Genomic DNA, 26,273 nt, shown 5'->3' on the forward strand with positions numbered 1-26,273 from the left:
ATCACTGTTTCTGGAATCCATGTTGATTCCTACAAAGTAGATTTTGGGTTTCCGGAAATGACATGATACACGAGCAAAAAACATGTTCTAAAATTCTACAACAGATCGATGTCAGCGATATAGGCCTATAGTTTTGAGCATCTGCTCGACGACCCTTCTTTAAGACTGGAACTACCTGTGCTCTTTTCCAATCTGTTGGAATCTTCCGTTCCTCTAAGAGGGGGGCAAGTTCTTTCGCGTACTCTGTGTAGAATCGAATTGGTATCCCGTCAGGTCCAGTGGACTTTCCTCTGTTGAGTGATTCCAGTTGCTTTTCTATTCCTTGGACACTTATTTCGATGTCAGCCATTTTTTCGTTTGTGCGAGGATTTAGAGAAGGAACTGCAGTGCGGTCTTCCTCTGTGAAACAGCTTTGGAAACAGGTGTTTAGTATTTCAGCTTTATGAGTGTCATCATCTGTTTCAACGTCATTATCATCCCAGAGTATCTGGATATGCTGTTTCGATCCACTTACTGATTTAGCGTAAGACCAGACTAGGATTTTCTGTGAAGCCGGTACATAGAATTTTACTTTTGAATTCACTGAACGTTTCACGCATAGCCCTCCTTACGCTAACTTTGGTTTAGCTTCTGTTTGTCTGAGAGGTTTTGGCTGCGTTTAAATTTGCAGTGAAGCTCTCTTTGCTTTCGCAGTAGTTTCCTATCTTTGTTGTTGAACCACAGTGTGTTTTTCCCATCCCTCACAGTTTTACTCGGCACGTACCTGTCTAAAACGCATTTTACTATTGCCTTGAACTTTTTCCATAAACACTCAACATTGTCAGTATCGGAACAGAAATTTTCATTTTGATCTGTTAGGTAGACTGAAATCTGCCTCCTATTACTCTTGCTAAACAGATAAACCTTCCTCCCTTTTTTTATATTCCTATTTACTTCCATGTTCAGGGATGCTGCAACGGCCTTATGATCACTGATTCCTTGTTCTGTGCTTACAGAGTCGGAAAGTTCTGGTCTGTTTGTTATCAGTAGGTCCAAGCCGTTATCTCCACGAGTCAGTTCTCTGTTTAATTGCTCGAGGTAATTTTCGGATAGTGCACTCAGTATAATGTTACTTGATGCTCTGTCCTTATCACCCATCTGAAACACCTGAGTGTCCCAGTCTATATCTGGTAAATTGAAATCTCCAGCTAAGACTATAACATGTTGAGGAAATTTATTTGAAATGTATTCCAGATTTTCTCTCAGTTGTTCTGCCACTAATGCTGCTGAGTTGGGAGGTCGGTAAAAGGAGCCAATTATTAACCTAGCTCGGTTGTTGAGTGTATTCTCCACCCATAATAATTCACAGGAACTATCCACTTCTACTTCACTACAGGATAAACAACTACTAACAGCGACAAACACGCCACCACCGGTTGCATGCAGTCTACCCTTTCTAAACACCGTCTGTGCCTTTGTAAAAATTTCGGCATAATTTATCTCTGGCTTCAGCCAGCTTTCCGTACCTATAACGATTTCAGCTTCAGTGCTTTCTATCAGCGCTTGAAGTTCCGGTACTTTACCAACGCAGCTTCGACAGTTTAGAATTACAATACCGATTGCTGCTTGGTCCCCGCATGTCCTGACTTCGCCCCGCACCCTTTGAGGCTGTTGCTCTTTCTGTACTTGCCCGAGGCCATCTGACCTAAAAAACCGACCAGCCCACGCCACACAACCCCTGCTACCCATGTAGCTGCCTGCTGTGTGTAGTGGACTCCTGACCTATCCAGCGGAACCCGAAACCCCACCACCCTGTGGCGCAAGTTGAGGAATCTGCAGCCCACACAGTCGCAGAACTGTCTCGGCCTCTGATTCAGATCCTCCACTCGGCTCTGTACCAAAGGTCCGCAGTCAGTCCTGTCGACGATGCTGCAGATGGTGAGCTCTGCTTTCATTTTGCTAGCGAGACTGACAGTCTTCACCAAATCAGATAGCCGCCGGAAGCCAGAGAGGATTTCCTCCGATCCATAGCGACACGCATCATCGGTGCCGATATGAGCGACCACCTGCAGATGGGTGCACCCTGTACCCTTCGTGGCATCCGGTAGGACCCTTTCCACATATGGAAGGACTCCCCCCGGTATGCACACGGAGTGCACATTGGTTTATTTCCCCTCCCTTGCAGCCATAGCCCTAAGAGGCCCCATTACGAGCCAGACGTTGGAGCTCCCAACTACCAGTAAGCCCACCCTCTGCGACCGCCCGGATCTTGCAGACTGAGGGGCAACCTCTGGAACGGGACAAGCAACCCTGTCCGGCCGAAGGTCGGTATCAGCCGGAGACAGAGCCTGAAACTAGTTCGCCAGACAAACCGGAGAGGCCTTCCGTTCAGCCCTCCGGAATGTCTTTTGCCCCCTGCCACACCTAGAGACGACCTCCTACTCTACCACGGGTGAGGGGTCAGCCTCAATCTGGGCAGTATCCCAGGCAGCCACAGCCGTAGTCCGATTGGGGGATGCGTGGGACGAACTGGCCGTCCCCGGCAAACCCTTGTCCGGACCGCCACAGAGATACCCGTTGGCAACAGCCTCGAGCTGTGTGACCGAAGCCGACACTGCCCGAAGCTGGGAGTGAAGGGATGCCGACTCGGCCCGCACCCGAACACAGCAGTCGCAGTCCTTATCCGTGCTAAATACTGTTGTGCAAAGAACGTCCGAACTTATCTACAGAGAGCACAAACAATTCGACACAAACTTTAAACAGTTATTAAAATAAGAGTGCCTAGTAAATGCAGTAATGCTGCTACTTGCGCACTGCCGACAGACTGCTCGGTGGCAGAAGGATAACTGTCCTGTCAGTAATGTACGAAGACTGACGATGTCTAATGACTACTGAGGTCACCGATATGGAGTACCCGGTGGTAGGTGGCAGCACGGTGCACCTAATGTGAAAACGTATGTTTTTGGGGGCGTCCAGAACATAATGTAAAATACGTAAAGAACAATACTGGGAAGCTCCTCCAGAATAAAAAGCTTAAGAATTACTATACATCTAGAAAATGGAATCTTTCATTGCAGCAAATGATTAAACGTAACTGAAGGTGTAGGGTAGTTAACAAAACAGTGGCTATTAATTAAAGTCTCCGTAGTCGACAACACGTCGTCAGTGTAATGCGAGTGGTGCCCCCTCCGTGACTTCTCTGTACGAAGTTCTCTTTTTTCTGTGACAGAGGTGGCGGACGAAGGCACAGTCTCCTCACCGCCGGTGGGCGCCGCGCGCGACTGCACACCGAGCTGCTGCGGTGGTAGACTCTGCTCAAACTTAGGTTTCTCAGTACTTCAGAATGAGCGTCCTGTCGGTGCAGCTGTGTGTGCCAGCCACCGGCAGGAGGAGACCGGGCCTCCTTCCACGAGCTCTGCTCGCTAGCTGAGACCGGTAATTGTGAATTGTAAAATTTGTGTGATCTTAACGGACTTTACAAATAAGGACTGACAGGTTGTCCACTGTGTCACAATCTGAGTCACACAGACGAGCGGTGTTGCGAGAGGAATGTCGGCAGGTCGTGGCAGGTGCTTCGCTGTGGTGCCGGCTGGCATTCTGAATAGCACCGTCTCTGTGCGACCTGGCAAGTGACGCAGTACGGGAATTGGCACTCGTGTTGTACATCGACTACTGGTGGCGACAGCATTACGTGGCGGACGTATTGAGCCCTACGTACTTTGGGAGGATCGTCTGCTATTTGGTAGGCCAGGAGTAGGGATCGTGCCGGTCGACACAGTCCCCTTGCGTCGAAAGTGTTTATCGACACTGCACGGTGGTCAGAGCAGCACATCTGTCTTTTGCCAAATGAAGTAAGGTTTTCGTAGGTGTCGAGTTTTCACGCTCTGTGCACACTTGCTTTGTTGGCACAGCCTCTGCCCTTGAGTTGTCCCTGTACTGACCTTCACACACTTCAACTGCTCTTCTCTGCTACAGAGTGTTGCTAGATAATAACTTCTAATTTCATATTACACCAATAAAACATGTGTATTGCAGTGCCTTAAAAGTTATTTGAGGGCAGGAAGTGCAATATATTTTCACTTAACTTATTGGGTGTAGATCTCAACAAAACTTCATTGTAGGCATTCAAACACCCCCCTCTCCCCCACTCCCTACCGCTCTCCCCCTCCCCTCCCTCCCACCTCACTCTCTCCCCCCTTCCACCTCACTCTCTCCCCCCTTCCCTCTCCCTACCCTTCTCCCGCTCCCCTCCCTCCCCCACTTCCCCCCCTACCCTCTCCCTCCCCCCTCACTCTCTTCCCCATCCCCTCCTCCACCCTTCTCACACCCCCCTCCCTCTCCTCCCCACACCCCCCAACTCCCCCACCCTTCCCTTCAACCCCCTCCCTATCTCCCCCCCCACTCTCTTCCTCCCACCTCCACCCTCCACCTCTCTCCCTCTCCCCCTATCTCCCACCCCCCAAACCTCCCCTCACCCCCAAACTCCCACTCCCCCTATCTCCCTCTCCCCCCTATCTCCCACTCCCCCCAATCTCCCTCACCACCCCCACACCCACTCCCCCAAACTCCCTCTCCCCCTACACCCCAACTCCCCCCCCTATCTCCCTCTCCCCCCTAACTCCCCTCCCCACCCCCTATCTCCCCTCCCCCAAACTCACCCTCCCCCTATCTCCCCCTCCCCCTATCACCCCCTCCCCCTAACTCCCCCTCCCCCCTATCTCCCCCTCCCCCTATCTCCCCCACCCAACTCCCCCACCCCCTATCTCCCCCTCCCCCTATCTCCCCCTCCCCTAACACCCCCTCCCCCTATCTCCCCCTCCCCCTATCTCCCCCTCCCCCTATCTCCCCCTCCCCCTATCTCCCCCTCCCCCTATCTCCCCCTCCCCCTATCTCCCCCCTCCCCCTATCTCCCCCTCCCCCTATCTCCCACTCCCCTATCTCCCTCCCCCTATCTCCCCTCCCCCTATCCCTCCCATCTCCCCCACTCCCCTCCCCCCTATCTCCCCTCTCCCCCTCCCCCTATCTCCCTCCCCTCCCCCTATCCCTCTCCCCCTCCCCCTATCTCCCTCTCCCCTCCCCCTATCTCCCTCACCCTCCCCCTATCTCCCTCCCCCCTCCCCCTATCTCCCTCTCCCCCCTCCCCCTATCTCCCTCTCCCCCTCCCCCAATCTCCCTCTCCCCCTCCCCCTATCTCCCTCTCCCCCTCCCCCTATCTCCCTCTCCCCCTCCCCCTATCTCCCTCTCCCCCTCCCCTATCTCCCTCTCCCCCTCCCCCTATCTCCCTCTCCCCCTCCCCCTATCTCCCTCTCCCCCTCCCCCTATCTCCCTCTCCCCCTCCCCCTATCTCCCTCTCCCCCTCCCCCTATCTCCCTCTCCCCCTCCCCCTATCTCCCTCTCCCCCTCCCCCTATCTCCACTCCCCCCTCCCCTATCTCCCTCTCCCCCCTCCCCCTATCCCCTCTCCCCCTCCCCCTATCTCCCTCTCCCCCTCCCCCTATCTCCCTCTCCCCCTCTCCCTATCTCCCTCTCCCCCTCCCCCTATCTCCCCTCCCTATCTCCCCCTCCCCCTATCTCCCCTCCCCCTATCTCCCCCTCCCCCCTATCTCCCCTCTCCCCCTATCTCCCTCTCCCCCTATCTCCCTCTCCCCCTATCTCTCTCCCCCTATCTCCCTCTCCCCCCTACCTCCCTCTCCCCCCCTACCTCCCTCTCCCCCCTACCTCCCTCTCCCCCCTACCTGCCCTCTCCCCTCTCTCTTCCCTCCCCCTCTCTCTTCCCTCCCCCTCTCTCTTCCCTCCCCCTCTCTCTCCCCCTCTCTCTCCCCTACCCCCTCTCTCCCCCCTCCCCCTCCCTCTCCCCTCTATCCCCCCTCTCTCTCCACCTCCCCCCTCTCTCTCCACCTCCCCCCTCTCCCCACCCTCTCACCCCTCTCCCCCCTCACCCCTCTCCCCATCACCCCTCTCCCCCCACTCACCCCTCTCCCCATCACCCCTCTCCCCCATCACCCCTCTCCCCATCACCCCCTCTCCCCATCACCCCTCTCCCCATCACCCCTCTCCCCATCACCCCTCTCCCCATCACCCCTCTCCCCATCACCCCTCTCCCCCTCACCCCTCTCCCCCTCACCCCCTCTCCCCCTCACCCCTCTCCCCCTCACCCCTCTCCCCCCTCACCCCTCTCCCCCTCACCCCTCTCCCCCTCACCCCTCTCCCCCTCACCCCTATCTCCCTCTCCCCCTATCCCCCTCTCCCCCTATCTCCCTCTCCCCCTATCTCCCTCTCTCTGCCCTGCCCCCTCTCTCTGCCCTGCCCCCTCTCTCTGCCCTGCCCCCTCTCTCTGCCCTGCCCCCTCTCTCTGCCCTGCCCCCTCTCTCTGCCCTGCCCCCTCTCTCTGCCCTGCCCCCTCTCTCTGCCCTGCCCCCTCTCTCTGCCCTGCCCCCTCTCTCTGCCCTGCCCCCTCTCTCTGCCCTGCCCCCTCTCTCTGCCCTGCCCCCTCTCTCTGCCCTGCCCCCTCTCTCTGCCCTGCCCCCTCTCTCTGCCCTGCCCCCTCTCTCTGCCCTGCCCCCTCTCTCTGCCCTGCCCCCTCTCTCTGCCCTGCCCCCTCTCTCTGCCCTGCCCCCTCTCTCTGCCCTCCCCCCTCTCTCTGCCCTCCCCCCTCTCTCTGCCCTCCCCCCTCTCTCTGCCCTCCCCCCTCTCTCCCCTCCCCCCTCTCTCTCCCCTCCACCCCTCTCTCCCCTCCCCCCCTCTCTCCACTCCCCCCTCTCTCCCGTCTCACCCCTCCCCTCTCTCTCCCCTCTCTCCCCCGTCTCCCCTCTCTCTCCTCTCTCTCCCCTCTCTCTCCCCTCTCCCCTCTCCCCTCTATCTCCCCTCTCCCTCTATCTCCCCTCTCCCTTCTCTCTCCACCTCCCCCCTCTCTCTCCACCTCCCGCCTCTCCCATCCCCTCACCCCTCTCCCACCCCCTCACCCCTCTCTCCCCCCGTCTACTCCCCCCGTCTACACCCCCGTCTCCCCCTGTCTACAACCCCGTCTCCCCCCCTCTCCGGCGTCGTCTCCCCCTCTCCCCTCCCACCCCCCTCCTCCCCTCTCCCCTCCCACCCCCCTCCTCCCCTCTCTCTACCTTCTCTCCCCCTCCTCCCCCTCTCCCCCTCCTCCCCCCTCTCCCCCTCCTTCCCCCTCTCCCCCCTCTCTCCCCCCTCCTCCCCCCTCTCTCCCCCCCTCCTCCCCCCTCTCTCCCCCTCCTCCTCCCCTCTCCCCATCCTCCTCCCCTCTCTCCATCCTGTCCCCCCTCTCCCCCTCCTCCCCCCTCTCTCCCTCCTCCCCCTCTCTTCCCCTCTCCTCCTCCTCTCCTCTCTTCCCCTCCTCCCCTCTCTACCCCTCGTCCCCTCGTCCCCTCTCTCCCCTCTCTACCCCTCGTCCCCTCCTCCCCTCTCTCCCTCTCTCCTTCTCCCCCTCTCCCCCTCTCCCCCTCTCTCCCTCCCCCTCTCTCCCCTCTCCCCCTCCCCCCTCTCTCCTCTCTCCCCGTCCCCCTCTCTCCCCTCCCCCCTCTCTGCACTGTAACAGTGAGAGTAGCCATTTTAACTGCATGCTTTGCTGGTGTTTCTTGTAGTGGAATGGGGAACTGGTGCAGCATGTGAATGACCTAGATTGTCTGCTAAAAATGACACATCTACTGATTCCGTAAGTTATCTCAGTAAATTCGTATATCGTTCCAAAGTTGCAAAGTCCTTTTGACTCACCTTTCAGTGTATAATTTTACAATGCCATACATGTATAGAAGAGAATTTTTGCGGTTTGCAGATGAACCACGAGCGCAATCCGATAGAGGAGATGAAGGCAGCTGAGGCAGCGGGCACTTTCCGCTACGTGCCGGAAGCGTCGGGGGCGGCGGTGGAGACGGATGAGGGCGATGGCGGGCCGCCTCACCGGTTGGGAGGCACAGGCTCTGATACAGGTGAGGCAGCTTAGTGTTCCTGTCCTGTCCCATCCCCAGGCTTAAAAAGCAGTGGCAAATACTATGTGCCATAGTTACCAGTTTCTTGTGCTGCACCTTACTGATCACAAGCAAAAACACCTCACTACTCCAGCTTGTCAAAAACCTTTTCACTGGCCAGATTTGCTTTACCTTTTAACTCTTAGAATGTGGCTCATGTACTAGTGGGAGGTTCTGAATAAGTTACCTAAAAGTAACATTATATAAGGAAGGAGATTTACTTACTTGACACCATGTATTCTCGTTTTTGGAATTGATGGAACATAAAGTTTGTTTCCACAAATCTTCCACGCGGCTTTCTCTTGTTACGTGTGAGACATCACACATCTACGAAATTTCTTGCCAGATGCAGGAGAGAATGCCAGCACCTAACTCGGCCGTCACACCACCGACACACTTGGTAAGCTCGTCGGTAGTTGAAGGAAGTGCAGGGACGTGCACCTTATCTTTAATGTATCCCGACAGACAAAAGTCTGGGGGTGTCAGATTGGAAGATCTCTGTGGACGAGCTGTGTTCCCGAGCCGTCGGACTGAAACGAGAACAGTGGGACATAAATACACTGTGATGTTTCGGTGATTGTGTGGAGGGGCCCGATCTTACTGGAAAACGCATACACGCGTGTCCTCTCGAATTTGTGGCATCCGGTAGCTCTGCAACATATCTGGATATGTAATTCAGGGTTTATACGACCCAGGCCAAGCAGGAGATCTGGGAAAAACCTGGGAATTTTTTCATCTGGGAAAAAAGCTGGGAATTTTTTTGAATTCTGGGAATTTTTCATTGTTTTTGTTTTCAGTTAAATTTTTGTAATTTTGACTGGTAAGAACCAATACTCTAACAAAGGTTATTATGGTATACTGGTACTACAGAATAATACTGCAGCAATAAAATGTGAACAATAGAAAAAATAAAACTTCAATTGCAAAGGAAATGTGCCATATACAACAACAAAACACAGTGCTCATACAAGCATCTGCCAACAGCAAAATGTGTCAGAGACTTTAGGATGACTCTGCAATGCCAGGTAACAACAAATTGCCTCCGATGAGCATGGTGTCACAACTGTTAACATTAGATTTGTTTTAGCAGTTACAAGTAGTGCGCAGTTGAGTAGTATCTTCTTGCGCTTCTGGCTAGAGAAACGTGGCTGTGTAAGCAGTCACATCGAAAAAAAAAAAGAAAAAAAAAGATAGATGCTACCGGCAAAGATTTTACTGGCGTGCCCAAGCTTCCAGATTCATGCATGCGTAGCAGGCCTGGATCTAGGAGAGGGAGGGGGGGGGGCCCAATTCATATTCTTCAGGAAAAAACCTTGTTTTACAAAACGCCTATCATCCAGCACACGTTGGTCTATCAATTATTCATATGACTTTAAAGCACGTCCCTTTTGGTTTTTGAACATATTCTAAGTTGATTTCCGAATGAATCATAAGTTGATTTGTGAATGCGTGCATAGTGTACATGATGTGTCTGTCAGTGGAATCCTCGTCACACTTAGAAATAAACTTTCCTGCAGACAAAAGAGGCTATACGAGCTGAGCGGAGTACAGCTGAATGGAAGAAAGCCAACCACTGTCTCAATATGTGGTTGATTGGGTTTGCAAATGATGAGCATTGTTATAATTACCAATGAAATCCATAGATTCAGACTACCAGGGTGGAAATAAATGACTAACAGGAATAACAGGTAAGAAAGATTACGTATTACCTTCTCAGTGTACCCAAGAAAATGAAATTTTGGCAGAAAATTTTTGGCCAGATCGCTATACTAGCAAGGGCCAGTTGTACAGTCTCTGGCTAACAGCCGCTTTAATGTCTATTCTGGAAGTAGCGCGGAAAACACGTTGTACGAACATGTAACAATGCCTAACCGGAGAATAATCACAGGATAACTGAACCGCTGATTGTCGCAGAGTTAGTGAAGTTAACCGGCAAATAAGCTTCGACATTGGCAGGAATAGATACAGAATTAGTGATGACACGACTGTTTGCTAGAACGAGGAAGGAGAGGAAATGGGGACATCATTTAAATTATGGAAGAATGTGGCAATTCCAAATTTATATAGAAATTTCGCGCTGCTACTTTTTGATCTCGTGCTTGAGAAACTGGAGCATATGAATGAAGTGTGAAACTGTTTCCTAACATAAAGCTTTTTGCTTGTAGAAGGCCTAATAGGCATTTGATATTGGTACAGGGTGTTACGACCTGGGACATCCGGAAAAAACCTGGGAATTTTATTGTCCGGGAGAAAACCGGGAAAAACCCGGGAATTTTTTAGAATTCCGGGAATATTTTAGAATTCCGTGAATATTTCATTGTTTTCTTTACCAGTTAAATTTTTGTGATTTTGATTGTTAAGAACCAATATTCTAACGAAGGATATTACTATATCCCCCTTCTGCAGAATAATACTGCAGCAACAAAACATGAATGAGAGAAAAAAAACGAAAATAAAACTTAAATCGCAAAGGAAATGCGCCATATACAACAACAAAACACAGTTCTCATTCAAGCGTTTGCTAACCAAAGTGTGTCAAAGGCTTTAGGAAGAATATGCAGTGTTTCCTAACAACAAATTGCCTCTGATGAGCGGGGCGTGACAGATGTTTACATTAGATTCATTTGGGCAGTTGCAGGCGGGCTCTTATGCATGCGTAGGTGAGTCGCGTATGGGTAGTACTTCTCCCGCTTCTGGCTACAGATGTATCGCTGGGTGCCACCATCTAAATTGCTCCGGTTGGGAAATATTGTAGATACGGGGCTGATGCACAGAGCAGTCTGAATTGTAATGGGGAGGTGGGTAGTCTCCACGTGAGCCGTGTTTACGTTTAGTGATTTTGCTGTTTCCTCTTCGTTTATTGCTTTCACATTAAATGAAAACAAAACGAATTTCTGTGGCCGCGAGCTACCAAATGAATTAAAATACGTTCATATAATTACAGAAGGCTAAAATATGTTGCTAGATTCAGGTTTTATTTCCACCTTTCTGACAGTCAAGCATCAATCGCCTTGCAGAACAATGAAGTTATTTTTGTCAGTTTGCTAAAGAGATTTGGCTTTTATTAATATTTTGCGCTGAGGCAGTCAGTTTATTTGAAACGAAGTGTTTAATTTCACACTGTTGGCTAGTTTCAACTGTTCGCTGCATTTCAAGTGCACGTTTCCCATCTTCTAGCTCGTATGGCATTATGCCATAATAAAGAACCAAACACGAGATAATACAGTACTGGTACTCCAAGAAAATTTAAATCTGAATCTGGACATACGATTGTGCACTTTAAGCTGAATTATGCATTTTAGTATGGTTCACGAAATTCCGATGCTCTTGAGGTATCTTCTGATGTCTTGTTTCTTTTATGACATAATGCAAGATCTTTTAATGTTTTACACGAACGAACATGCGGGCTTCCTGCATCATCGTAGCTGCACAGGCGCAGTGATGCCTTTTATCTGGCACTCTCTGGCAACTGCTGAAACAAACCAATTTCTAACAGATCACGGGAAAATATTGCGAATGATGATTTGAAAAGTGTTACTTTCGAAGTAAATTTCCTTTTACGCAAGATGAACTGTGTGCGAGAATGTACGATGAATTTCTTAAATCGCAGAGCGTTTGACTCTCATTTAAAAATCAACTCTTTAAGGAAGACCATTTAGAAGAATTTCGAGCCCAGAAGATCAGACCTTTACGTCGTTATTAAAATTTTTACTGGCATATTTGTGTGATGTATCTTAAAGTGTAACACGCGCAAAAAGATCATCATTATATGTGGAAGCTTAGCTTCTCTTGCAGCTTATTAATCTTATTTGTGAAAGCTTTGTTTTTCTTATAGCAACACTATGTGTATTAATTTAAACCATTAACTTTTCTTTTTTGTGTGTTCGCGCTACTGAAGATTGATCTTTGCTATTGGTTGACTATGTCACGTGTCCTATGCTGTCATCAGCTGGCGAGATCACGTGACATGAGCTATGACTGGCTTACAAAAGTGCGTCGTAATCTCGATTTCATTGCTTCGTAAAGTAACATGCTGTGTTTGGTGGAATTAGAATTTATACCTCCGTAACATGAAAAAATGCAGCGTACATGTTGCTGCACATCGAAGATCTTTCCAAAACGTGTTTTTCCCCCCCTGGGTTTCGTTTTCTAAAGTGCTGGCAAATTCTACGTCTGTAGAAAACCATAAACATTCTAAAGTATACTGTCACTTAACACGGAAAAAGTGTATTTTCACCCGGGAGAAAGTGTATTTTCAACCGGGAAATTGGGGAAAAATCCGGGAATTTCTTAATTTTGTCCATGTATACACCCTGTGGTACTTCTTGAATTAGATTAGATGACCATTTGTGCCAAAACAGTCTCATTTATTTGGTGTGTTTTACAATTGCTGCAGTATTAAAATGGCCTATTTTGTTTTATCTAGCAGACAGTGACAAAATAGGCGTAATCAGATCGAGAAACCACATCAGTCTTGGGTCTTGTTTGTAGTAATAGCTTTTTAAGTATTGGATGACGACATTTTGATTTTTCATGTAGCAAAACGTTTGACGAACTTTGATGAGGTAAAAGACTCTTTTTTTAGAAAGGAAAGCATGCCATGTAAAGCTGTAACAAGATAAGAGAGAAAAAATTCTAGGTGTTAAGGATTGAAGAAATGCGTAATGTCTTGCTTGTCTCTTGTCTTTACTGGTTTTATGTATCCTATACTTAATTTTATGTCACACAAAGCAGCAAGTTGTTAGCTAATAGGGAATAAAGAGGGCAAATTTTCTGAAGATGTCAAATCGGGTGACTGTAAGCAGGAGAGGCACCACAGGACATTTTAATTTCCACTTTCCTGAATATAGTTTGATGGCATCCAGTACAAAATATACACGTTTCAATTCCACAGAGCGAAATACAGTGACATGTGATAGAAGAATGCTGTCTGAAGAACTGTGGCACTGCACTTTGGCACAATTAAGACCAAATAACATCTTTTCCATTTCCTCGAACACATATGTCTCATGTATCAGACTCTTCAGAAAGGTGTGTGCTACAATATGAACGTATTTTTGAAAATTTGTTTTTTTAATTTTTTGACATCTTATCTCAAATGCTCGAGGGACACCACTATCTAGTATTGACTCAGTTCGGAAATATTGTCGATACGGGGCTGATGCGCAGAGCAGTCTGAGTTATAATAGGGCAGTGGGTAATCTCCACATGGCCCGTGTTTACATTTAGTGACTTTCCTGTTTCCTCTTTGTTTACTGCACTCATGTCAAATGGAAACAAAATGGATTTCTGTGTCCGGGAGCTATCATGTGAATTAAAATGCATTCACATAATTACAGAAGTCTAAAATACGTTATTAGTTTCAGATCTTATTTTATTTCCGCCTTTCTGACAGTTAAGCATTAATTGCCTTGCAGAACAATGAAGTTATTTTTGTCGGTTTCCTTAAGAAATTTTCTTTTATTAATCTTTTCTGCTGAGGCAGTCAATATATTTGAAATGAAGTGTTTAATTCCACACTATTCGGTAGTTTCAACTGTTCAGTGCATTTCAAGTGTACGTTTTCATCTTCTAGCACGTATGGCTTTATGTCATAACAAAGAACCAAACATAAGATAACAAAGTACTGGTACTCAAGAAAATTGAAATCCCGAAAACCACACTGAAAAGCTTAATATCATGTTGGGGCCTACTTCACTGGGAATCTGGGACTCTCAATTAAAAATCAGCTCTTTTATGATGAGCCATTTAGAAGAATTTTGAGCCCAGAAGATCAGACATCTACATCATTATTAAAAATTTTACTGGCACATTTGTGTGATATATCTTAAAAAGTAGTATGCGCATAAGAGATCAACATTATATGTGAAAGCTTAGTTTCTCTTGCAGCGTATTGGCCTTAGAGACCAATATTACATGTGAAAGCTTTGCTTTTCTTGTAGCAACACTCTATATATTAATTTAAACCATTAACTTTTCCTGTTCACTTGTTTGGGCTACTTAACAGTGATGTTTCTATTTGCTGACTACACCACATGTCTGAAACTCTGCATATCCGCTGTCATTGGTTGGTGAGATCACGTGACACGAGCTATGACCGGCTTAAAAAAACGCATCGCAATCTCAATTTCAATGCTTCGGAAAGGAAAATGCGGTGTTTGGTGGAATTCGAATTTATACTTTGTAATACAAAAATATGCAGCGTATGTGTTGCTGCATATCAAACATCTTTCCAAAAAGTGTTTTTTTTCCCCCCCGAGTTTCATTTTCCAAAGCACCGAGAAGTTCTACGCCCATTTATAAAACCGTAACCATTCAAAGGATTGATAAGTTATACAGTTGCGAAAGAAAATATACTGTCAGTTAACAGGGAAAAAGTGTATTTTTAACCGAGAAATCCGGGAGAAACCAGAGAATTTTTTTCCTTGACCGCGTATACACCCTGTAATTCCTGTTACAGCCTGCCTGTGGAAATAAAATACAGTTGGTTCACTTTGATGGAAGTCAGTGCACAAAAGATGTTCACATTTGGAGAGTCTAGTGTGTGTTCAGAGACCTCAGGCAGGTTCTGCATACCCCGTATTAGCACTTCGTGGTGGTTAATGTTCCACTAAGGTGGGATTTGGCCTCATCACTGAGCACTATCTTGGCAAGAAAATTATATTCATTTTTCCCTCCTGTTAATCATCTTCATACAGAAATAATAATGTGGCTGTCACTACGACTTTAGACCTGGATCAGTTGCAATTGGTACGTCTTACACTACAGTCGCCATCATAAAATTCCCCCTGCTTTTGGCTTAGGAACATTCAGCTTCAAACTTGCTCTATTTGTAGACTTCTTTTGACTCGGTGTGTACATACCCCTCACAACGTGGCCTGCTACCCTCAGGCTATACAGATGGCCATGTGAACATATTGTGATTTTTGTTTTGCGTGGTTACTTCGCAAAAGCAGCTTCGGTATGCCTCGTAGAAGACATTGAGCATCTTTTGACCGAGTTTCAAAGTTCGACCGAAGAAGAATACTTGGCTACAAGGATTTACAGATTATCCTTCAGAGAAATCTGTAATTGTGTCTGACAGTACCGAGCAACTGCGATGTGGATCTGTAATCGGTGCACGCAGGAGGGAACGACAGACTGACAGAGTCGATTCCACCCACCTCGGCGCACCGCTATGTGTGATGACAGGCATATTTTTTGCACGGCAGTGACGGATCGTTCTGTCACATCACGAACCGTATCGCAACAACTTCGGTCTGCTGTGCAATAAGCAGTGTCCACGCATACTGTTAGATGTCGTTTGCAGTAGAGTGGAATGTCCGCAAGGCGTCCACTGCTGCTTTTACCACCAATGCCGATGCCGCGGGCGTTTGTGCCGGCATCGGTGCGATGTACGACGGATGTGGACGACTGAATGGAACGACATTGTTTGTACTGACAAATCCCGATTCCACCTGCTCTACCACGATAGGGAGATTAGAACTTGGAGGCACTGTGCTGAGAGACCATTGAACTGTTGCCTTATGCATCACTGTACTGGTTCTGCACCCTATGTTACAGTTCAGTTTGGTACCAGATTCCAGTCCCGCAGCCTCTAAGTACACAAAGTCGGTACACAAAACGGCCAGCATTACATGCCTGAAGTGTCGGAGGCTGTCATACCCCCCCCCCCCTCCCGTTACTTCAGATCTTCCGATGGCCACATTTTGACAGGATAATGTGTGACCGCATTGTGGCACAGAGTGTTTGTGTCTCCTCTGTCCTCCATCGGATTGCATTGCTGCCTCAACCTCCCCGTTCTCCCGCTCTCTCGCGTATCAAAACTTTTGGTCGATGGCTACGGAATGACTGGCCTGGTATACACCACCCACTGCTACACCAGATCGACTTCGGCAATATTTGGAAGCAACATGGATTGCTATACCCCGAGAACACATCCGGAGTCTCTCCGATTCGATGTCGAGGCGTGTAGCGGAACTCGGCCAGCAGCGGCAGCAACACTGGAGACCGATTTCGTCACCTTCCTCACTTCGCACGGTGCGTGTCTTCAGTGGCGTGATGTTTGTACAAAGTGTTGTCTCCGAGGTCAGTTTGGCTGTGATATCTCTGGTCTTTCTTGGCATTGCGTTTTGTATGGCTAGCAGTATATTTACTATTACTTTTGGGTAACTAATTTAGAATAATCCTGTTTATGGCAATTACAAGGAGCGGGAAAGTGAGGCAGCTGTGACATTTTTGTGCCAATTAAGATGTTTTCCCGCAGTGTGGAATGTACGTTTATGCTGTTACAGTGGTGGCCGTGGCCGTGGCGGCAGCGGCAGACCCGCAGCCGGCTTCGGCACCTCCGCCAGCTGCGGCTCCCGTCCAGAGGAAGCCCGACCCGTTGCTCGACGAGGACGACATAGATATCGACATCGACAACCTGAATCTGGACGACAACGGCACGGAGAACCTGGTGAGCTCCTCGCATAGTCCCACGTAGCTGCTGCACAGTCTACAACACGGGTCTGCTTTGACAGCTGCTGTGATCCGGTAGCGTTTTGGAACCACCCGAAGACAAATTTTGTAGGGACCTATTGTGCTGTCGAGGTTTAACGTTATAATCTAGTCAATTATGGTACATTACCTGACCAAAAAAGTGAAGCCCCCAGAAGACATGTTCAAATGTCAGTGTAACTTCACACACGTACTCGGTCGGCAGGTAGGTAATAGTTAGAACTGCAGCTCTCCCTGACAGGTGGGACGGCCACCAGAGTGTGTTACTTCTGTTCGTCTTACGTAAATTGACGGTAGAGGGAGGAGAGTATGCTCCCCAGCTGACCCACACTCCCACCTAGCGTCACCCGTCCGCTGTCCTCAACGCTTGCTAATTTTTAGATTCCTGTCGGTTGTCAAACAGGTGCCGGAGGTTGTGGATTTATTGCTAGTTGAGGCAGCTCGGTTAGACGAACGCACAGTGTCTGTTCTTCCGGACGTGTCCGAAGGAACAGACACCGCATGCAATCTGCAGTGATTCCACATAAAGCCCTGATGTAGCTGACATCAATAGTTTCTTCCCTTTCCTTTCTCCCCCCTCCATCTTCAATTTACATTAATATGTATCACAGCTGGAGATTCCACACGGTGTCTGTTCCTTCAGGAATGCCTTAAAGAACAGACGCTACGCATTCGTGTAAGTGTCTGTGTTCAGTGTTGTTACTGAGCCTGGTACGGTATTTTAGGGAGGTGAACATCATCAAATGTTGAGTGATCTCTGTGAAGGATGTGGAGATCCCACACATTTGTGAAAAACAGTGTCGTCACCACTCGACACAGTTTGAAGGGGGTCTCACTGCGGGTCTCTTTTCGGCCGGCCTGTCAACTCGTCCAATATTGGCCTTCGGGGCTTTCGGACGTAACGGTATACGACAACACAAACTGCCGCGTTTGGAGTGGTGTCGTGGCCGGGGAGGACGGACTGCGATCGAAAGGCGTCGCATTGTATTCGGTGGTGAATCGCACTTCTGCACTGCACCAAGTTACCGGTGTCGTGGCCGGCGAGGTCCTCGGCTCTGTCCCCGGTAGGACGTGTGTGTGACCGGCTCGGACGTGGACTCTGGCCCCGTGGCGGCACTGGCATTCCGAGGACCGGTTACGACAGTCACGGGCTAGCTCGCACGGTAGTGGATACGACAGCTTTTTGACAGCCTCCTCGACGAAATGGGTGCGTGCGTCCGGGCTGCCTTGTGAATTTTCATTGTTCCCCCTCCCTCTGCTCCCCTTCTGAGCGTTTCACTTTTTCTTCCAGCCAGTGTAGTTAAGAACATGAATGATGATGTTCCAGAGGAGGGGGATGTACGTCCCACAAACTGCGTATGTTGTATTTGCGGAGCCTGTACTCGGAACAATCTGCGAAATAATTTCTCTGCTTGTCGTGTGCGAGGAGAGTGTGGAGTCTAGGTTGTGTGCGGAAGCAGACTGTTCGTTTAATTTAAATATTATCAGTTAACAGATAGCATCCTTGTATAGCTCTTCTTTCCATAATTTTTTATATATATGCGGTTTCTGAACTTCATTTTTATGTGTGTATAAATATTAAGCTATCAATATAATAGAAGGAAACATTCCACGTGGGAAAAATTATATATAAAAACAAAGATGAGGTGACTTACCGAACGAAAGCGCTGGCAGGTCGATAGACACACAAACAAACGCAAACATACACACAAAATTCAAGCTTTCGCAACAAACTGTTGCCTCATCAGGAAAGAGGGAAGGAGAGGGAAAGACGAAAGGATGTGGGTTTTAAGGGAGAGGGTAAGGAGTCATTCCAATCCCGGGAGCGGAAAGACTTACCTTAGGGGGAAAAAAGGACAGGTATACACTCGCACACACACTCATATCCATCCGCACATACACAGACACCAGCAGACATTTTCTTTTATTATATATATATTTGCGGTTTCTGAACTTCATTTTTATGTGTGTATAAATATTAAGCTATATATTCAAAAATACTGTTGAAGAGTTGGAACTGTTGTTTGTATTTGGTATGTTGCTAAAACAGTAAGTGGCATTATGATGTAGAGTAAGGCACTTCTTCAGTTTATGCTGTGATGCCAAAACACTTCACAAAGATAGTTGCAGTAATGCTAATGTTGTTGTGCAGGTTAGTTTGTTGTTATTTCTATTTTTTCACCACATGCTATCTTCCCTCTATCTTTTACTTTACTGGCAATTTTTTCTGTATTACCGGGTGGTTATAATTAAATTTTCCTTATTTAACGTGCTATAACACGGAAATTAATTACTGTAGGAGTACCAAATTCGGTAGCATTAATGTCGAGGACACAGGAAAAAGAAGTAATGCAGAATCAGTTCAATTGAAACACTTTTAATGTGCTGCTTCAGTACATCGTACCATTACATACCGGTACCATTACTGCTACACGAGTGGCTCAGTACGGTACCCGTCAGTGTCCAGAAGAGTTTGAAAGTGCAGAATTGTGTTCCGCACGGCAGAACGGAGCATGTCCGTAGGTATGCTGGCTACCTCTCTCGATATGCTGCGCTTCAGATCGGCACACGGTGTAAATGCTCCCCTGGAAAACCCTGTCCTTCAGGCGGCCCCACAACCAGAAATCACAGAGAGTGAGATAGGGCGATCGTGTCAGCGAAGCGTCAGGAAACGATCGGCTGTTCGATTGTTACCAAATGTGTTTCGGAGAAGGGGTCGAACTTCACAAGTGATGTGCAGTGGACCTCCGTCTTGCACGAAAACTGAGTTCAGTGCTTCTTTCCTGTACGGTGGGCACGAGGTGCCGGTGGAGTACATCGCAGTAATGCCAGCCCGTCACACTGCACGTCTTCGGTCCTCGAGTGCGAACCTGTTAAAAAACAAATGGGCCGACGATGTACGTAGCCGTGAAGCCACACCGTACTGTAACACATTCACCGTGCGGAGGAACTTCGTGCACAGTGTCGAGAGGTGAAGATCCTCACACTCGGCAGTTGTGTATGTCCACCTCACGCGTCAGAGAAAAATGAGCTTCATCTGTCCGTAGGACACCCCAGGGCTAGTGCTCGTCACTTTGAGTCCGTGTGAGAAAGTGGAGAGCGAAGTCGACACATCGTCGTGTGTCCTGTGGTGCAACCGACTGTACGACACGGATCTCGTACGGGTGCCATTTGAGAACGGTTCCGAGCACTTTCCGTATAGTGGATCAAGGGATGTTCAGCTGTTTTGTGACACAGCACGCGCACTGCCTGACGATTGGGAATTGTGCGCGGTGTCGTCTGCCGTAGCAGCGGCGATTTAAGATCCACCACCTGTGGTGCGACCGGTCGTCGGCCTCTTCCCGGAGTGACGCCCAGTTCTCCTGTCGATTCGAAATTCGTCGTGCTCGGCACAGCATGGGTGGAGGAAGAGGACCCTTCCGTAATCCTTTCAGCCGGTGATATTCCCGAAGTGCAGCTGCAGCATTACTGTTGTTTTGATAATAGAGCTTCACCAATAATGCTCTGCTCTTTTTGCCACAGCTCGTGTTGACACGTCAACAAGTGCACTGCGACCGGTCAGGTGTATGGGACTACGAATCACGAGGACTGATCACGGCACGGGTGGCCACAGTTGGAACTGGACGGTGGCGCTGTGACACCTGGAAATTGTGCACCCCGTACAGTAATTAGTTTCTGTGTTATACTGTGTCGAATAGGGAAAGTTTAACTACAGCCACCCAGTATATTTTTCAGACTCTGCCTACTATTTTAATTCCCTGTGTAGTTCGATTTGGTTATGACAAGTGCCACATCGTGTCAAAGTATGAGTGAATTAATAACTTTGTTCTTTTCCAGGTATAAACAGCAGGACCTGGTAAGTTTTTTTCCTGTGTAGCTTTTTGCTGTAAGAGTGGAAAAGTACAGCAGGAGTGACTAGCTGTCCAAAGTATGGGTCGATGCAACACACTCTGAAAGTAGTTTCTTAAGCTTCACGCAGTGCTCGGCGGGACGTCGTAGCTTGCTAGCAGATACCTACTCTTTCTTCCCTCTCCTGTGCTATCACTTTTTGAAGTTGTAAGGACTAACACAAAAGCAAATAGACAATTTCCACTTTTCTTCATTTATTGAAAACCCAGTTTGGTATGTGTGATAAAGGTGAAGCAATAATACATTCTTTTTAGTAGCTTTGTAAATAATGTCAAGCAGTTTTGATTCATATTACCAGGTTTAACTGTTGTTTGGGTACTTTCATTGAACTCGTCCAAGGTAATATACGATTGGAGTCATTAAAACGTAGCTATCGTGTACAGAAATACTGTAAGGTTGTTAATGGCTAGTGAGAGCTGCCAGTCTTGTGTAACAATAGGCTCTGTAAATTGTTCAGTGACCACTGTGCAGTGTAGCAGTGATACTTGTGTGACACGAGAAGAGAGGATCACAGCTTGACTGGCTGGTAGTTGAGAATGGTACAAATTCTTTCTTTCTTTCTTTATTTATTTTAAACACATTATTTGATGGATTCAGTGTTTGCTAAGCATAGGTTTGTCAATCAAGTGCACAAATGTACCATCTGAGTTTGTCAGATTTAACATCACGTTTGAAGCAGCTGTCTCGGTGTGCATATTGTGTCACGAAGTATTATGGCAGTAGTGGACAATGTACAATGTACAAGGTGCTGTGCAGGATAAAAACTAAATTGCTCCAGCTGCCAGATGTCTCGATTATCTCTATTGTTAAGTGACTAACCAGGGGCATGGGAAATCGTCGCAGTTGCAGGTTGCATATCTAATGGTTTCCAGGGGAAGCAAAACTTTAAGTATTTTGTATAATTGTTGACCAAGTTTAAGCAGCTCTCGTAACATACTCATTAAGAGATGTTACAGGTTTAACATTGACAGACAAGTGTAGCAGTTAGAAACTGTGCATATTATGTCTTGAGGCAGTGTAGCTCACAATGGTCGAATACCTGGACTGTATTCGTGTAGTATTTGAGAATGCGAGCACTTAGTGACTTCCAACATACTTAACACATAATTTCAAATCTTTAAGAGCTTTTTCTCACTGATACCCTCTTACAAAATGGTGAAACGAAAAAAGTTTTTCTCTTACTTCATTTTCTCTGTTGAGTCAAACATCTGTATGAGGCATGACATTTTATTTTGTTACTTCTTTGCTACTAACTGTATTCGAACAGTTTGCAACAGTATCCACATATACCAGTGAATGTGTCTGCAAAATTACATCATTGTATAACACACAGCTCAGGAAATATGACATCAACATTGAGATGCATGAAAAACTAGGTAGAGCGCAGATTACCCGGGCTATACTCATCCTGAGACTTCCAACAAATTTTCTTACTTAGGTATTTAATGTCAAATTTCTAACACATTAATTCTTTTGCAAAGTAATCAGAAGTTTGAAACAGATTTAAACACAAGAGTTCATTTTTGTAAAAGTATCATTGTGTTACGGGTGGCAAGCAACTGGCCTCGCTTACTTTTACAGATGCTTCCTTATACTGTCGAGCTTGTCTGTCAAATTAGTTGTCACTCAGAATTTCTCTGAAACACAGCTCTGTAGTCCATTTGGACAGTATTCTGCATCACAGAGATTACTATTTAATTACCTACTGGCCTCAGAGCAATAAGAGAATAGCAGTTTGTTTTCTTGCGCCAGTTTTTAGAAAGGCTATTTTACAGTTTCTTAAATAAATCTACTAGTTACATTAATTCAGTTGCATTATTATAATAATTTGCTTGGTTCAGATGAACACACACATTACGCATCGGATCTGGTCAGAATATTTTAGTGAATTGCTGGTTGAGAGTGAGTTTGTTACCATTGTACCCACCTGACAACTCCAGCCACTTTTGAGAGGTCATGTTTGTCACGTGTAAGATTCAGTGCCATGTTAAAAAATAAATTTCAGTACACATTGTCTTACATGCTACTCTTCACTTAGGGAAAGAGAAAAATAAATGAAATTAAAACTTCATAACTTTGAAGCAACTAGTAGTGTCTGTCCAGAGTAGTTTAAGGTGGGATGACTGTATTAATCTTAGCTGTAGAGAAGGCAGACACCAGACTTGGGATTCATTGGAAAAAAACTGTGAAGGTGCAGTTCATCTGAGGAGAAGTTTACTAGCTAAACCCTTGTTCAATGATTTTTGAGGTCTGGGAGTCTTAAAAGTTTGGATTAAGAGGGGGGGCGGCAACAAGAGCAACATGTTTCACCACAGGCCTCTTTTAGTCAGAAAGAATAATAATTTATTGAAATGTCATCAGAACTTTGAAACCCTGCTGAGAGCGTTCTCCCACTGAGTCCTGTCAGTCTGAATCTCTGTTTCATCAAAATCAGTTTTCTGGTTCAAAAGAATGTTTTTGAGACAACTCGTACTGTTACTGCCATATTGCTAGACAGGGGACATCCCGACCCTACCCCTACGGCTGACCTATATCACATTAGCTTTGGGGAGGATGCCCGTGTAAAAAGCATTCTGTGCTGTTACAAATCTTTATTGACAGATATCCTCGGAAACTTGATCGATTTTGCTGACTGCACCTCTGTGACCATTCCGTTTCGTGGAGAACTAAAATATTTCTTTTGCATAACAGTTGATGTTGCATGAGAGTAGAAGATAGTACCATTTCTGGAACCTGAGCAAGTTAACACCACAGTCGGTGCTTCTTGTCATTCGTGTTCTGGTGCCTTTTTACAGTAGAATGAGACATGTCACACCATGTGGCATGCACGGGGAAGGAAAATAGGTGACGGTGTCGATTGTCCTCGTATGTATTCGCCCTTCATTGCCACACGTTTTTCCCAATGGTGGATGAACTGACAGAGATGCGGGGTGTAGATTGCATTTTGGCTATGTGTAGGAGGATCCACCTATAAAATCTGCTCATTGTCAATCAGGAAAAGACTAATAGACTACTGTTCACTGGTTTCTTCATCTGAAGAAAAGACGTCACAACCCTTGTGAGGAGAATATTGAGGATGAGGAAAAATGTGATAGCCTAAACACAAGTAGAGAGAGAGAGAGAGAGAGAGAGAGAGAGAGAGAGAGAGTGAGGAGTGTGAGTGTGAGTGTGTGTTTAAACAGCCCCTGACATACCTTACTGTGATTATCCTTCTCTGTGGCCTCATAAAGTTGTCAGGGCAACTTTGTACTTCTCTTCTGCACTTGTTTGGCCCCCTTAAAAGTGTAATCATTTAGCACTGTACTGTGGCAGTTCCAAAAGACAACCGGTGGGATCTTGACTGGTTATAGCAGTTCCTCACCCCTTACTAACTAATTAATTCATTAGGGTGAGATCGGAAATGTTCCATGACATATTTCCGTGTCAGACACTAAAGGACAAGTCATTCCTCACAAATTGTTTGATTAATTCATAATGATGACAGCTAGCCCACCTGCAATTTCTGTAATTCACATTGAGAGGTTTGCTTACTTTGTGTCTTGTAAAGTTGTCTCCATGTCCCAATTGGTCTTCTTCTCCTCCACCAGTCGTGGCTCCACAAGAGCGTACTATTGATTGTGACTAATTGAATGGCAGTCACACCATTACGAGGGTGAATCAAACTTAAAAGTTTATTTAAGCTTCACAAAAATTCATAAACAGGAACTTATTTTTCTGTATAGTCTCTTGAATGGGAAACACATTTTTGCCAGCAGGTAGACAGTTTCTCGGTCCTGTTTTCGTAAAATGAACTCGCCTGTATTATTGACCAATTGCACACAAACACTTTGACAGCACCGTCATTGTTAAATCTGTCCTCAGGCTGCTTCTTCTAGTGGCCCAAACAAATGAAAATCACAGGGCAATAAGTCCGGACTCTAGGGAAGACGTTCTAGTGTTGCCCAGAATAATTCTTGGATTATTTGTTGAGTTCGGGCAGCTGTGAGCAGTCTAGCATTGGCAGGATTACTCACGAAGCACAATCACATCCCAGACTGTAAATACATGCCATTTCTGACACTATACACATTTTATTTGGTCCAAAAGTTGGCGATAGCATGCAGCTTTCACATTATGATTATTGTGAAAAAAATGCAATCTGGTGCAATAAATGTTCTCCTTACATTTGGTACCACGTCAGTAGCCACTTTCCCATCTCGAGACAATGAAATTTGTGCTCTGAGGTGGGATGATGAGACACCCAACTCGTGGACGCTTTCTGAAATCTGAGGTTGTCGGTAATGATCACCTGTGCACTACTGTAGCTTATGCGAACCTCAGTAGCAATTTCAGCAACAGCTATTTGATGATCGTCTTCAACAAGCTGGCTAAAAGTGGGAATATTCTCCTCAACCACGTTGGTCCGTAGGCGACATCAGTGAGCTGTGTTTGCAACAGTTTTTTGTCCTCTTAGCACTGTTTGTGACATGCATACACTTGAGTCTTTGTTAAGGTTCAAGGTTAACTGCTGTAATTACTAACATTCCACATGAAATTGTTTTTTATTCTGTGTATTACATAACTTTTTAAATACTACAACTACACGGTTCGTATGGCTTTGGAATTGCATATTACGTGTGTGATCTCGTGTCGGTTACATTTTTAATAGTCGTGTATGCACTGTACTAGTTGGCAGTTCTTTCCTTCACTACTACTGGTCTCTCTGTACGTTCAGTTTGGCACTGGGCTTCATCTATGAATCGGCTGACTTCAGTACCTTATTTGACCACTGCAGCACGACTCGTGCTTATCTTTCTTTGTAAGTATTGATGCAACAGCTGACCATCGTGCATTTAATACTTCTTTTTGTTTTTAACACAGCTACGATGGGCTTTCAGAACACGTCAGTGAATTAAATTCGATAATGACTTTCCCCGACGCCTTAAGTGCCAATCGGAACGGTTGCATACCTAGTAGAGGGAAGCATTTGTCGAATGAAGAAAGCAAAAAACATCGATTATCTAACTTTGTTTCTTTGGAGGTGTCGACCTCGAGACTTTGACTGCCCCCTGTAGAGAAAGAGAAACTGTCGTGAGTGAAGAGAAATGGTTGCGTCATCATTACGCTTGTGTTTCAGGACGTGACTATTGACGAAGACGAGTTCCTCACCGACTGAAGTTCGTCCCGGTGTTCAGCACGACTGTGAGCGGAGGCAGGCTTCACTGCTTACGGGCAGAGACTGATTTGCAGAGTATTGAGAAAGTGTGGGGAGAATGTGTCTGGGAGGCACTGCCCACCGTGTGGTAGCACCAGCTACTTTGTGTTTACTTGAATGTGATTATGTATTAAACAGTTAGCTTTTGATAGTTATATTGTGTATGTTGCGGATTATTGCAGTCCCACTGTGCATCCAGTCCCTTAGCCCTGTCGATCGGCACAGCAGTTCCTCTATACGGCACTGCCACAGTACTCAGTGTTTTACACAGGTTCAGTCGGCGCAAAACCTTCAGATGTAGAACAAGTTTGGCCTGGTTTGCCGAGACACACGTGTCTGCTTATGAGTCTACAGTGGCACGACAGTTTTCAGGCTGAATTTGGAAGACTGCTTTAGAGATAAGGTATTTCTGTACTGTGCAGATGTGGAAGACTATCTGCCATTTTACAGTTGATTTTTGATAAGTGAGAATGCCTTGTCTCCAATTTTTGCAGCTGTGGGGAAACTGCTGCACCTGTCCCCTCACGCTGTGTCCTCGCACTCCAGACCCTGACCTGTGCCAACTTTAATGTGCTTTCTGTTCCTGAAAAACAACTCCTAACAGCAACAGCTTAATCCCCCTCCCCCATCCTCACCCCATCCCACTCCTGGATCTGCATCTCTCCTACCATATGAGCTTGTAAGGGGAGGGTGTGTTACGTGGTT

General features: G+C 46.9%; 1 protein-coding gene across 3 annotated transcripts in view; it reads left to right on the plus strand.

Annotated features, from left to right (window-relative positions):
- LOC124554147 (coatomer subunit beta') overlaps positions 1-25,723 on the plus strand; it is a 174,409-nt gene extending 148,686 nt beyond the window's left edge. Inside the window, exons 15-17 of one of the 3 annotated variants that reach the window (XM_047128213.1) lie at positions 7,774-7,927; positions 16,261-16,424; positions 25,491-25,723. In XM_047128213.1, the coding sequence (XP_046984169.1) occupies positions 7,774-7,927; positions 16,261-16,424; positions 25,491-25,529 (357 nt within the window). In that variant the 3' untranslated portion in view covers positions 25,530-25,723. Of the gene's footprint in view, positions 1-7,773; positions 7,928-16,260; positions 16,425-20,302; positions 20,324-25,490 lie in introns of those variants that run through there. The other 2 variants (XM_047128214.1, XM_047128215.1) reach the window with 2 other exon arrangements.
- The last annotated feature ends 550 nt before the right edge of the window (positions 25,724-26,273 follow it).

The sequence above is a fragment of the Schistocerca americana genome, chromosome 11 (assembly GCF_021461395.2).
Source record: "Schistocerca americana isolate TAMUIC-IGC-003095 chromosome 11, iqSchAmer2.1, whole genome shotgun sequence".
Taxonomy (NCBI): Eukaryota; Metazoa; Arthropoda; class Insecta; order Orthoptera; family Acrididae; genus Schistocerca; species Schistocerca americana.